General features: G+C 40.3%; 1 protein-coding gene across 1 annotated transcript in view; it reads left to right on the forward strand.

Annotated features, from left to right (window-relative positions):
* The first annotated feature begins 2,770 nt into the window (after positions 1-2,770).
* Tax1bp1 (Tax1 binding protein 1) overlaps positions 2,771-14,719 on the forward strand; it is a 52,283-nt gene continuing 40,334 nt past the window's right edge. Inside the window, exons 1-2 of the mRNA XM_075955700.1 lie at positions 2,771-2,914; positions 7,618-7,786. Of these exons, the coding sequence (XP_075811815.1) occupies positions 7,625-7,786 (162 nt within the window). The 5' untranslated portion in view covers positions 2,771-2,914; positions 7,618-7,624. The remainder of the gene's footprint in view (positions 2,915-7,617; positions 7,787-14,719) is intronic.

Raw genomic sequence — 14,719 nt, forward strand, 5'->3', positions numbered from 1 at the left:
ATTCCAGCTGGGTTTGCTGACTGTATCCTCTCCTGGAGGGGTTGGAAGGCCCTCACCCAAGTACCCCGCTGCTCCCTACCATGCGGTATGCAGCTCTGGCCTAATTGAACAAGGGGCTAGTGTAGTGGCTCTCAACCTGAGGGAGCCAATACAAGTGGCTTAGCTCCATTTTTAGGTATCGGCGTAAAATGAATGCAGACAGATTGTAAAAATATATACAGCTTTAATGGGGAAATAGACTTACAGAACCAGAGGTTCCCACGGTGAACAGGAAAGCAGAAGGGGTGGTGGGCTCATGCTCGCCAGATTTATATGTAAACATTAGCCTGAGGCAAACATGCCCTCTAAGGGGGTTCAGCTATCCCTACACTTAGGGTTAGAGTTTGAGCTGCTTTTGCTCCTTCAAGGTCAAAGAGCAGGCCTAAGGTGAAGTTGTTGAAAGTCTTGCCTAGAAAACAGTAACACACTGGCCTAAGGTATAGCTATTGGACATTTTGAACTCTTGTTTGTTCCTTGTACCATGATTTAAAAAAAGAAAGTCTTTTTTGCCTTCCCCTTTGACTTGGGGTCTAAAAGAACTATGAAAAAGAAGCCTGAAGCTGCAGTATTCACTGACCAGTGCTCCGGAATCTATCCTGTTTAATTCTTTTGTGTCTCCATTATTTCTTCAAATTCTTAATCTGCAATTTCTTGATCCATATGCCTCTCTCCAGGAACCAGTGAATTAGTCGGGCAGGAACCGACATCAACCTTCCTAATGCTGTGACCCTTTAATACAGTTCCTCATGTTGTGGTGACCCCCAATGATAAAATTATTTTGTTGCTACTTCACATCTATAATTTAGCTACTTTTATGAATCATAATGTAAATATCTGATATGCAGGATATCTGATTTGCAACCTCCCCAAAGGAGTCACAGACCACTGGTTGAGAACCGCTGGGCTAGAGTATATAGGATGACCAAGAGTAGAAGGGAGGAGCTCTATCTATGCCACTAGGGGAAAACCATTATTCCAGCTGAGCAAAGACTTCTAGGTGCAGTCTTTTGGGGGAGGAATACCCACAGCCCATAGGTAATCCTGCACCTGTGCTTTCTGTAAGCACATTCAACAAACTCACTGGTTTCTCAGAGTGCGCTTTGGTGGAATCAGGCCTCTGTTTGTCCATTTGCTTTTGGGACCTTGTAAGAGGGGTAGATAGTGTTTACTTCTCCTTCCAAGGAAGGAATTTTAGCAGAAGTTGATTACACAATATTTTTCAATTGTAAAATGAGGAGGCTAGGATTAATGCAACAAATTTCTCTTGAAATTCTAGGATCAAGGGCAATATATAGCATAAGACTATTAAGTAAGGGTGTTTAGGGAGATGATATGGACAGTGGAATTGGGAGAAGGGAAACTGAAAGACAACCCAAGCTCTGTTCCTGTTTGTACTACTCAATATTGTAAATCCCTGATCCCAGTTTTCGTAATGAAGCGTAAGTTTATAAATAATAGAATGTCTTCATCCTGGGGTTAAGACATCCAGTAGAATGTCTTAACTCACGGCCAGCCATAAGATCAATTATGTGACCTTGAGTAATCTCAAAAAGGGGTTCCAAGTGAAGTAACAAAACCAAAACCTTGCCCCTACTAACCGACAGAATGTCCCTTTGTGGTTTAAATGTTCTTGAGGCTGCAAACAGGTTGCTCTCTCTCTCTCTCTCTCTCTCTCTCTATATATATATATATATATATATATATATATGTGTGTGTGTGTGTGTGTGTGTGTGTGTGTGGCATTTCCCATAGCTGTACTAAAATGAAGGGTCTGGAACCTCAAAAGATCTGTTTCATTATATTATTATTAACTTTGTGGTTTTGCAACCCATTTTCCCTTGTGGGTTTTGCTAGAGCAACACAGGAATAAATAGAAGACTTGGCTATCATGATGTGGAAGCGAAAATAATTTAAATTTTAATTTCTAAAATTACTTTTGACTTAGTTTACCTTTCTCTGTTGAATGTTCAGTTTGAATTGGAACTCCATGGAAGCAAGTATATTCTATTCAAATCATCATATTCCTGTGTTGGAATATTAATTACCTTACTTCCTGAATATACTACCCACCTCATTCCTAAATACTCCTCTAAATCCCACAATGCCGAACGCAATGTACTGCTACGTCCTTTTGGAATACTTTGCTAAATAACTTTTGCTTCAACTGCCTATATCTCAACATTCTTTCCTTTTGGAAGAACAGAATGGAGTTCCCCCGTAAGAACCCTACCTTCACAGATTTCAATATATAAGAAACAAATGAATCAGCGAATATTAAGAACCTGTCTTGTGGAAGTCAATATGGATTTGGATTACATGGAAAATGAAAGAGCATGAAAGCAGATTTTTTATATATTAATATTTTAATGTTTAATCTGTTATCCTTTCTTCGCTGGTGATACTGTAAATGTTGTAAGTTTTATGGCAACACAGGAACATGATGATTCATTCCGTGGTCGCCCCAACCGTTCTTGGGGGTTCTCTATATTTTTAGCAGATGTATTGGCTCAGACTGATATATTTAAGACCCAGGCCGCCTCTGAGCTGTCTTTCCCGCCTCGCTGGCAAGTCAATTAACTTGTCTTAAACGGACTGTGTTGTGTGATGACTACATAACTGAGCGAAAGTCCCAGGAGACAAGCTGTCAGGGAAACCACCAGGAGCCACACACAGCGGGCGGGTGGGGCGTGTCCTCAGGGAGCCTGCGCAGAGATGGCGGCGGAAGCGAGCGTTCCTAGGGCGGAAGTGACGCGACGCCGGCTTTCCGCTTAGAGGCAGTGTAGCCGGTTCTAGCCGGGAGGCAGCGGTGGCGGCGGTGGCGGCGGCTGCTGTTCTTCGGTGCGCGGCGGAGCGCGCCGGGCTGAGGCCCTGACGGGTAAGGCTTGCGGGAGGGCCGCGTGCCTGGCGGGGGACTTGGCGCTCGTGTCCCGTCTCGGCCGTGGAACCTAGGCCTGCTGAGTGTTGGGAACCGTCTCCGTGGTGACGAAGCTCTCCTTCCCAAGGACAAGTTTCTCCCAGGCCGCGATTGTGACGTGTGCCTGGGCTCGGGGTGGCGGTGGAGTGGGAAGCGCGGCGGAAGCGGGCGAGCTAGGCCGCGGCGGACCCGGGGAAACGTTTACTGGGCAGGAGACCAGTGGAGCGCCCCGAGAGTGGCGGACACTAGGCCTCGGCGGCTTGGGGAGGACCCAGCCCTCGGCTAGGCTAGTCCGACTGTTTTGGTTTGTGTGACTTCTGGAGGAAGAGGCGGGGACTACCTGCGCCTCCCGATTTTGTGTTTACGTATTTTGGCCTGATCTCTGGCTTCACTTGGGCTAAGAGATTAGTTGAGTCTTACTGTTTGGAAAGCAGCCCTCCCCTTGGAGCTTGGAGAAGGCTTTAAAGAAATCCTGGGCAGAATAAGTTCGTTCTTTTCCTTCTGGACTGGATTTTACGACTCCGTCCCCCTCGCCCCACCCCCTGCCGAAGTTCACGGGTGTTTGGACAGGTCCGAAGGTGCTAGACAAGTTCCTGCTAGTGCTCGTCGCCCTCAAACAGTACTGTTAGAACTTAGCTGGCGTGGACGCATGTATTTCTCTACTGAGAAATATGAAGTGCAGTTTGTTCTTCAAAACTTTGTTGGAAAACGTTGTGGCATTTGACAATGAAAGATTTCTGGCTTTATAGTTAGAAATTTAGGTGGAAAAGTTTTCATCACTGCTTCCTGCCAGCAGTAAATTTTTTTGATCAGTACACGAATAAATACTAATTAAAATTGTAGTATTCAATCCAAGAACATTTGCAAAGGATTGTTTGAATAACATTTCGTTAAAGAGGACTGGTTGTGGGCTTATTAGCTTTAAGGTGCTCGCCAGATGTAGAGAAGAGGCTGAGGCCAAACGCTCGCCTCCTTTCTGTTCTAAATGGTCAATGTGATCTCTGTGCGTCCCTTCCAAATGTTAGGATTACAGGCAATCGGCACCACTCTGACTCTGAATTTAAGTTAGAGTTCTGCAGGAATGTATTTGGCTGTGCTGGAAATCACTTGCTAATCACCTTCCCCTGTCCTCGTTGTTAAATTTCAAATACAGTCCTATTGTATTATTTGTTTTCAAGCTGTTACATTAACCGCAACCATGAGTGTGAAATGTAACCAGTGATTGTTTTCTAGGACAAAAATAACATCTTCACATTATTAGTTGCAACTATTAGAGGATGCTGTTTAGAATTTTTTTAAGACTCACTTGATGTGTATGAGTGTTTTGCCTGCACTTATATATGTGCACTGCATGTATGCCTCGTGGCCACAAGTCAGAACTTGTCAGATCCCTTGGAACTAGAGTGATGGATGATTGTGAACCACCATGTGGGTGCTGGGAACCCAACCTGGGCTCTCTACCAGAGAGCAAGTGCCCTTAACTGCCGAGCCATCTCTCCAGCCCATAAAATGCTAAGTTTTTATGTTTGATCCTATCTATACGTTTATAGTTCTTTAGAGGAATAAACCTTACCTGTAAGGTTTATTTTTACTTTATTGCACACTGTATAGTTTTGGCTGTCTTGGAACTCTTCACGTAGACCAGGCTGGCTTTGAACTCAGAGGTCTGCCTGCCTCTACCTGCCTTCAGAGTGCTGATATTAAAAGTGTTTCCCACCAAACCCAGCTTTACCTATAAAGTTTATTGGATTGTTTTCTTTTGGAATGGCTGTTCTTCACTCATGGCTCTAGAGTTTACATTGTTTGAAATAAGCCTTAGGAGAAATTACAGATTTCCTGTCCCCTAATACTTGTGGGCCAAGAACATAGTATTTTAGAAATGAACTTATAAAAAGTTAAATCAGATGTGATGTTTTATCACCTGGGATTCTAGCGTGGGAGGTTTAGTCAGGGGAAGTGTCCTGAGCTTGAGGACAGCCTGGACTATAGCACATAGAACATAGCCTTTCTCAACACAGAAAACAACTGTGGTTGGGTGGCACCTGGGCATAACATAGGGCTACTCAGCTGTGAGGCTCCTACTGGCGGTAGAGATGTTTCAGGAGTGCAAATTTAACACGGTCTCTGTGTCTGCCTCCCCAAATGTTGGCTGATAACATATTTCTGAGAATATGGTATTTGACAAACGAGGCAAGAGAGCTGAAGAGTGAGTAAGGGAACTTACTGCCTACCAGGCTATTTTTATCCCCCTTCAGATGTTTCTGAACACTGGAACAAATATATGTAAGAACAAGTGTGTGTGTGTGTGTGTGTGTGTGTGTGTGTGTGTGTATTTTGAGACAGGGCCTTGCTTTGTAGCTTTGATTGGGTCTGTAATTTAGACCCAATCTCCTGCCTGCCTCTATTTCCCAAGTGCTGGAAAGGCCCCTGTTTTTGTAGCTGAAGATTTTTAAAAACATTGGCTGTCAACCACTATCTTAATTATGGTACTTTGCAAGGGTACAAAGTGTTCATGCACTGTGTTCTGTTGAAGGAAGTTAGACATGGGGCTTTTTATTGCCAGTTTGCTTTTATTGACTTTATTCTTGAGATTTATGACCATACAACAAAAGGACTAGCAGTGAAATTAAGAATTTTTTTGCTGTTATTTTTGTTACCCCAACTCCCAACACATTTGTTTTTTCTTCTGGAGTTTTTAAAGCAAATGCTAGAAATCAAGGCTTTTCACCTTTTATTATTGTAGTAGCTAAGTGATGATTTAAAAAAAAATACTTTGTCTCGTACAGAGATTTTTTTTTTTTTTGAAGCTTAATCGATAGGATAGGTGAATGCCTAAATTTAAAAAGCCAAGTCGGGATTTTTGTCTGTCTGTCTGTCTGTCTGTCTATCCATCCATCCATCCTGAGATAGGTTTTCTCTGTGCAACAGCCCTACCTGTCCTGGTGTTAGCTCTGTAGGCCAGGCTGGCCACGAACTCACAAGATTCCCCTGATTCTGCCTTCCAAGTGCTGGGCTTAAAGGCGTATAACACCACTGTCCCCACTAAAAAGCCTAGTTTTATTTAACTTCATATGGAGCTACTGGAAGAAACAGTACCACACAAAGCTGTCCTGTTCGGGGCTTGTAAAAGCCCAGGAGCAGTAAGTAAAGATGACATTGAAATACTTTCCTCTTTTTAATTTTAGCCATTTGCTTAGCTGAATGCCTACTAGCTCTTATTTACCTTTTCTACTGATATTAGCGAATTCTAGAAATAATAAAATTGGGTTTTAATGCAAAGATGTCATAGAGTAGTGGTTCTCAATCTTCCTAGCGTTGCGACGCTTTAATGCAGTTCCTCATGTTGTGGTGACCCCCAACCATAAAATTATTTTTGTTATTACTTCATAACTGTAATCTGGTACTGTTACAAATTGTAAATATCTGTAATATCTGGAAATATCTGTGATTTCTGATGGTCTTAGGAGACCCGTGTGAAAGTGTTGGTTGACACCTAAAGGGGTCATGACCCGATATTGAGAACCACTGTCAGGGTGTAGTTTACAGCCTGACACACATAAAGGAGTTGTGTGGTAGGAAGCGTTCACTGTAGCATTTCAGACATTGATTTCTAGACGTAGATGTCAGGCCCTTCAATTAGTGACTGGGAGTTTTTTATTTACCTTTGGCCTCCCAACTTACTGTACTGTTTCTGTAGATAGGCTTTAGAGACAAGGAGGTAGAGTCTGGCATGGTGAAGTTGTCTGACCGTCCAGCTACGCAGGGCCTGTTTGCCCTGAACAGTAGTGAGGCTCTCCTTCCAGGCATTACCACATTGTGATGCAGGGGCTTTGCACGTTGTTCACACTGGGCTATATGCTTTTGTGACTTTGGCATTCTCAGTGAATTCCAATAGTTTTAGTAGCTTTCTTGTTATTTCAGTTTCTTCCTGTGGGAAGAGTGAAATTTTTTTTCCAATTTAAAATTAATGATTCATGTTGTATTTATCCATGCTTAACTGTGTTTTAATAAAGGTGAACAATAAACTAAAATAATAATAATAAAACGACTTTTGCAAAATATTTCCATAGCTTTAATAGCATTGATTTTATATTTCTATTCTCCTAAGGAAAAAACTCAGGACTTCATGTATGCTAGGCAAATACTTTATCAACTTAGTACATTCCCAGATCTTTGTGTGTTAGTGTGGAAGCCAGAGGTGGATGTTAAGGGTTTTCCTCTGTGGTCCTCCATCATATTTATTTTGAAGATAGTCTCTCTTTGAACCTGGAGTTTGCTTATTCAGCTTGAATGGCTGGCCAGCGAGCTCCCAGGATGTTCTTGTCTTTCTTTGTTCCCAGAGTTCTGGAGTTTACAAGTATGTACCTGGGGATATGAACTGAGGTACTGATGCTAAAGCTTTGTTTATTAAATTATATTTTTGTATTTGACCACATTTTAAAGGAGTATTTCTCATGTTTAAGACATGCAAATATTTAAAATTAGAATTGACAGCTATATTTGTGTGTGTGTGGTGCTGGGGTTGATCCTAGGGCCTCATACATAAGGAACAAGCTCTGGACCCACACTGAGTTGTATCCCAGTCCCAAAAGTTACATAGGATTTTAAAGTGTAAGTTTATTTTTAGCTGACAGTGTTTAACTTGTATGAATTTTTCTTTTCAGATTTACAATGACATCCTTTCAAGAAGTCCCATTGCAGACTTCCAACTTTGCTCATGTCATCTTTCAAAATGTGGCTAAAAGTTACCTTCCTAATGCACACTTGGAGTGTCATTACACCTTAACTCCATATATCCATCCACATCCCAAAGACTGGGTTGGTATATTCAAGGTAAGAAAAGTTTCTGAAAATGTTGTCTTCCTTGTAGATTATTTTTATTTTACCTTTTTAGAAATTGCTTTTATTTTGTGTGCATGTGTGTGTATGTGTATGTCAGTGGGTGTACATGCCATGGTTTGTGTGTAGTCAGAGGACGACTTAAAGGAGTTGGTTTACTCCTTCTGCCATGTCTGTTTTGGGGATTGAACTCAGGTCATCAGGCTTGGAGGCTGGCACCTTTACGTGAGGAGACTTCCTTATAATCTGCATATTTTCTCCTTATACTAGCCTTTCTTAACAAACACTATTAAAATTTCAATTTTATGTCAGTAATGGCACATGCCTTTAATCCCAGCACTCGGGAGGCAGAAGCAGATGGATCTCTGTGAGTTTGAGGCCAGCCTGGTCTACAGAGTGAATTCTAGGACAGGTATCCGGGGCTACACAGAAAAACCCTGTCTTGAAAAACCAAAACCAACCAACCAAACAAAAAGCCCAACTGTCCCCCCACGACCCAAAAGGTTCAGTTTTGTAAACATCACTGTGAAATACTGTAACACTGTATATTCATTTAAACACTGAAAATTTAATTTCATAAGTTTTCTTCTTTGTGCTTAAAAGATCCAATTTGGGTAAGATATTTGTGAAAACTTGTAAGTGGAGACTGCTCTTTCATTCCCAACTGCCCAGACCTGAATAATGACACAAAAATTATATTAATCACAACAATGTTTTGCCTCTTAGCTCAGGCTTCTTATTAACTAGCTCTTACATCTTAAATTAACCCATTTCTATTATTTTATATTTTGCCACAAGGTTTGTGGTTTTTTTTACCTCTTGATCATATGGCTAGTACATGGTGTCTGCCTCCTTTGGCAGCTACATGGCATCTCCTTGACTCTGCCTACTTGGTGTCTCTGTTTGGATTCCCCACCTGACTTTACTAAGACACTGGTCAAAACAGCTTTATTCATTAACCAATAAAAGCAAGGCATATACAGAATGACATCCCACATCATCTCCCCTTTTCTTTCTAAACAAAAAGGAAGGTTTTAACTTTAATGTAGTAAACTTACATATAAACAACAGTTAACAAGTGAGAGTTACAGTTGTAATATTTAATCTATTTGTATAAGGCAAAAATTAAAGAAAATATTCTATCTGTCTCATCTTTGTGAGTCTAAAGTTTTGCATCTAATTTATCTTTTATCATAACTAAGGAAAACTATTATCTGTCTTCAACGCCATCAAAGACTCCGGAAGGATATGATATTACCTAAGTAAACAGTAAGTGCATTGTAAGCAATTTCCAAAACTCTAGAACTGACAGACACTTCTCACTGCCTGGATAGTTACCAGTTCTTCTGTTATGTTGGGTCATCCATCTTCAGCCTACAGGCCCATAGTATCTGGCAGACTTTTTCATGAAGCAGGAAATTTGAAAGACAGTTTCACCTATATTGGCAGTTTGTCACTCACTTTCTTCTGTGTCCTACAGAATGTCTGACAGACTCTTTCTTGAAGCAGGAACCCTGAAGGACTGTCTCACATTTTGGCTAGTTCAGAAGTCATTTTTTTGTGGGTACTGCATGTCCAGTTTATACAGCATACTGTCAAGTAGTCCAGGCAAGAGCAGTTTCTTGCCCAAATGGCTAGCCTTGTCACATTGAAGGCAAATACAAGTTTCTTCAATGCCCATGAGCCTCTTGAAGTAGATTGTTGTCGCTTGAAGCAGACATGTCTCATTGTTGAGAAAAAGTCTACGTTCTTAAAACATTTTAAATGCCATATTCTGTAGGTCTGTGTTGTGTCAAAGATTATCTAACTGAAATGTATCTCTATATATCTAGAAAACCAAACATGACTACAAGTTTTGACTATTACAAATCTATACATTACATTTTTAAATAAGCTGCACAAACAATACATTAAACAAGAGCAGAAATACATATATACAGTGTAACAAATCACTATAAATTTGTATCAATAGACCAAAGTCCATACCAATGTAAAGTATTCATTTTTATTTCATAGTCACCTTTAAATGAAAACATTTATAAAACAATCATTTTGGGAATTTGGAAATAGTTTAATCCAAGATTTCTCCTGCTGTTTGTTGGGCTAAGTATTTTTAGGGTTCATGGAGACTTTTGAAGGGGGTCTTGTTCTGTCAAAGGAACAAGGAATCCACATGGTCTCATCTTTTGTGGAAACAAAAGCAGAATCTCTTTTCCAAAGTAATATATCGTTAGACTCAAATTTTGAAGTCAAGATACCTTTAAAATATATTAGGTTAGTAGCCTTCAGAATCAGATGTTTTTCAGCAGCTAATTCATTAATAGTCAAAAAATGAAAAGAAAATACAATAATACACATAATCCAGACTTTCTGTATATATTTCATCTTTATGTGTGCCGTAATTTGTTTTGTATGTATACTCTTTCTTCTCTCCTAAGTCTTTGTACATTTACCCAACTCTGTGACCCATTCAGAGGTCTTTGTCATCTGAATCTGTCTTATTGTGTATCTGTAATCAATTTCTGACCAGGAGAGGTTTTTTGTTTTTGTCTTTTCTTTTTTTTAAATGCTAAGCAGGCACGACTAGGATTAATGCTGCTTCTTTGCCTGTTGACTCCGCCCCATCCATAATGGCAGAGGTGTGTTCACAGCTTCTGCGAGCCATGCTCACTGCCCCAGCTCCATGGATGCAGCGGGTCTGTGTTGCCATTAAATAAATTGTAGTGCTCTTCTCACAAACCCCATTAAAGTGCAGGACCTTCTGAAAGAGCCAGAGCCAGAGTCATTTGTGTTGCCAGCATAGACCAGGAAACTGGCTCATAAAGAAGCCAAGCCTCTGCTCACCTCCAGCAAAACTGAACCTATCTGTAAAAATGCAGCTGCTAAGAAGCTGTGCTTAACTCTTTCCTTTTGTGTCTAGAACTCCTTCCCAAACTATCTCAGGTTTTATGTGGATGTAGTTACCTCACATTGGCACCATTTTTAAGCGGAGAATACGCTATCATTCCCAGCTGCCCAGATCTGAATAATCACATAAAAACTTTATTAATAATTATAACAATTTGGCCTATTAGCTCAGGCTTCTTATTAACTAATTCTTACATCTTGAATTAACTCATTTCTGTTATTTTATATTTTACCATGAAGCTTGTGGTTTGTTAACCACTTGATTCTTGGACTGCTACATGGTGTCTTCTTGACTCTGCCTACTCTCTCTTTATATCTCTTTTTGAATTTCCTGCCTGACTTTACTCTGCTAAGCAATTGGCCAAAAGAGCTTTATTCATTGACCAATAAAAGCAACACATGTACAGAAGGACATCCCACATCAAAAACTTTTTAGACTCATTCTGTGTGTGTACAATCCCCAGTTTTCCGTACTGGGGATTGAACCTAGGGCTTCATGGGAAAGTACTGTACAAGGAGCTGCATCTTCAACTCACAATCTATTTTTTTATTCTAAATTTTCTCCTATTTCACACTTAAAGAGGGAAAACCCACTCATTTCTTTAGATTCTCAAATTGTCTACTGTCTTCAGTCATTTGTGAGTGGTTTTGTGCAGCCATGTAGCCATGCAGTACCTCTTGTTGTGTATCACGTACTGTTCGTACTGTAGTTGTCCTAGTCTTAGGTGACTATTCCATTTTACTAGAGAGAACAGCCGGTTCATATAGTCATCTCTGATTTTTCATAATATTTACTTGAAAATTATGCTTCAGTGGTTGGTACTTTTGTATTCATGGTGCTGGAGGTTTTCTGTAATTTTCTGGCTCTTCGGAATGTAGTAGAGAACAAACACTGTCGTGACTAGTGAAAGTAAACATACATTATGATTTCAAATTGAAATTTGGATTGAAATATGATTGTCTCATCTGTATAAATTAAGTATCAAGAAAGAACAAGTTGGCACATTAAGAGTCTAGAAGTGAAAGTCCACCTGATGGAAGGCAGCAAAATCATATTTGCATCAAACAAGGTGTGCTTTCTTCTGGTGTTTTGAGACAAAGTCTACTCTGTACCTTAGAGTGGGCTGGAATTCTCTGTATACCTCAGGCTGCTCCAAAAAGACAATTCACCCTGCTTAACCCTTTCAAGGACTGAGATTACATGTATGGGCCACTGTACCCTATTGGATCCTTCATTCTTTGACACGCCTCAGTAGCTAGTTTGAGACTTACTTTATGTCCCTTAAGGCACCTCAGATTCCAAAACCAGATATATATATATATAGTCATTGAAGCATTTTATGAAACTCTAGTGTTAGTTTTGAATCTGTGTGAGATAGCAGTATTGAGGTAATAATACTGTTTGAGAACTGGGGTTTCCTGAAAAAATAGGTCAGGTCAGAGAGAAATGTGATTGAAAGAGAGGGAAGGATTCCTAACAATGACATAGCTGGAATTATAGGTGTAAACACAGTGCTGGGTTGAACCTTAATTTTTTCCCCCTAACATTTAGTGACTTTTCTGTGTGTGTGTATTTTGCCTTTATGTATATGAATTACAATTTTGCCTGATGCCTGAAGAGAACAATAGGGGGATCAGATCCCATGGAACTGAGTTATAGAAGGTTGTGAGCCACCATGTGAGTACTGCAAACTGATCCTGGTCCCTATAAGAGCAGCAAGTGCTCTTAACCACCGAGCCTTTTTCCAGCTCTCTTTTTTGTTTTTTTGAGACAAGATGTCCTGTAACTCAAGAAGCCTGAGCCAGCTTCGGGCTCACTATCCAGCTCTGACTCACTTTGAACTCTTGATCCTTCTGCTTCTGCCTCCCAAGTGCGCTCCTACTTGGGAAATAGAAGCAGAGGATCAGGAGTTCAAGGCCAAGCTTCAGTTGTGTAGCAAGTTTGAGGCCAGTATGAGACCTTCTCCTTAAATATGGAGTCAGGTATTGAAGATGATGAAGTCTTAACAAGACTAAGGCTGAAGTTGTGGATGATGGCTTTTGTAAAACCCAGAGGTAAAGCCAAGGGTATCAATGGCCAAGTTCTGTTAACTAGCTCTCATGACCCCCACTTTGAGTGCATGCTTGAGCACTTATTGCCAAGAATCCCAGGTTCAGTCCACAAAATGCCAAGGTCTAAAGCTCAAGTTTTTGTTCCAACCCCACCTCAGGCTTCCAAAGGTGCTTAAGCCTCCGTGTGAAGATCTCTGCCATTTATTTTGAGGAGTCTTGTGCTGTTTCCACAAATCAACCTGCTTTGTAGAGACAAACAAAATTAATTGCTGTGGAGAGTAGATCTAAAACTGCTTGTTTTATTTCTTCTTAAAACCTTTTGTTGGAGTTGGGTGGTAATGGCGTATACCTTTAATCCCAGCTTCCAGAACTAGTTCCAGGACAGTCTCCAAAAGAAACTCTGTCTTGAAAAACCAAAATCAAATCAAAACAAAACAAAACAAAAAAATCTTTTGTTGGAAGAAGTGATATAATCCATCCATAATAGTATGATAGAGGTGCCCTCTGCAGTGTATGTTTTGACTGAGAAATCTGCAGGGATTCTTACAGGACATCCCTTGTATGACATCTTACTTTCCCCTGCTCAGAAGACCTTTGACAGCTTGATAATGTTTCTTTTTGAACTTATCTTAGTTAAAGAATAATTAGAGCCTGTTTTGTTTTGTTTCATTATATACTGGATCTTGCTATGTAGTCCAGGCTGTCCTCAAACTCACTGTAGCTCAGGCAACCTCAGCCTCTGAAATTCTGGAACTTTATTAGACCACCGTGTTTTACTATTTTGAAATTTTTAATTTGCTCGTTTCCTTTTTCATATACTGTAAGTTTCAGCTGCTATTTGCACAAATACGCTAAGACTCTGTTTCTTTTTAGAACTTCTCAATGAATATATTGCCTGTTTGTGAGTCTTATAGTATTATTGCCTAAGTTGGCCAAGAATTCACAATCTTTTCTCAGCCTCCTTAGTCATGGGGTTAAAGCACCCTGTTTGCTATTTTTATTAATAAGCTCCTTATGCTCAACCCCTTTTTTCATATCCCTTTTTATTCCCCTGACTCAGTTATTATTAAAATTTTATTTATTTTAGTTAATTTTATGTGTGCATGTGTGCTAGTGCCACTGTGTATGTGTAGGTCAGAGGACAATTTTCAGAAATCCTATCTTACCGTGTGGGTCTCAGTGATTGGGTTGTCAGGTTTGGTGGCAAACCTTTTACCTATTGAACTATCTCTCTGAACCTTATTTCCCCCCACCCCCCAGGGTCTTTGTCTGGCGTGGTGGCACTCACCTTTAATCTCAACCCTCAGTAGGTAAAGGCAGGTGGATCTCTGAGTTCTAGGGTTGCCTGGTCTACATACTGAGTTCCAGAACAGCCAGGGTTGTGTAACAGGCTCGAAACAAAAACCAAATAAAAGACTGTCTTAGTGCAGCCTACGTAGGAGGGCACATATTGCTGTGTAGTTGATGTTGGGCCAAGCTTTTAGAATCTTTATTCTGCTTAAGTCAGTTGTGGAAATCCGCTTGTGAATTTTTCAATTGAGTTATTGTATTCCTCATCTCCATGGGTGACTGACTGTCTCTGCCTCTCTCTCTTTGTTATACTTCATTGTTTTTGTAGAGTTGATTACTGTATAGTTTTTTGGGAGCGCACTGAACTTCATTAAAAAAATTATCTTGTATTGTTGGTCAGATAATACATTAAACTCATTATTTCTTGAGGTTATTTCAGCTTAATGTTGTGTCTTAAGATTTATTTTCTTCTGTCGGACCTCCCATTCTTCAGAAGAATTTTCCCATTTTGTGGATTCCATAAAGTAGCCTCCTCTTTGATCCATCTAGGCTTGTTTTGTACAGGAATGATTTGCACCATATACTCTGCCCAAAGGTTGTTAGGTCTTTTACTGGGATGTGTTGTGGCCCCTTTGTGCAATTTCCCGACCAGAAAGCGTTGCCTGTTTCAAGACTTTT

The sequence above is a fragment of the Microtus pennsylvanicus genome, chromosome 21 (assembly GCF_037038515.1).
Source record: "Microtus pennsylvanicus isolate mMicPen1 chromosome 21, mMicPen1.hap1, whole genome shotgun sequence".
In the NCBI taxonomy this organism is placed as follows: domain Eukaryota; kingdom Metazoa; phylum Chordata; class Mammalia; order Rodentia; family Cricetidae; genus Microtus; species Microtus pennsylvanicus.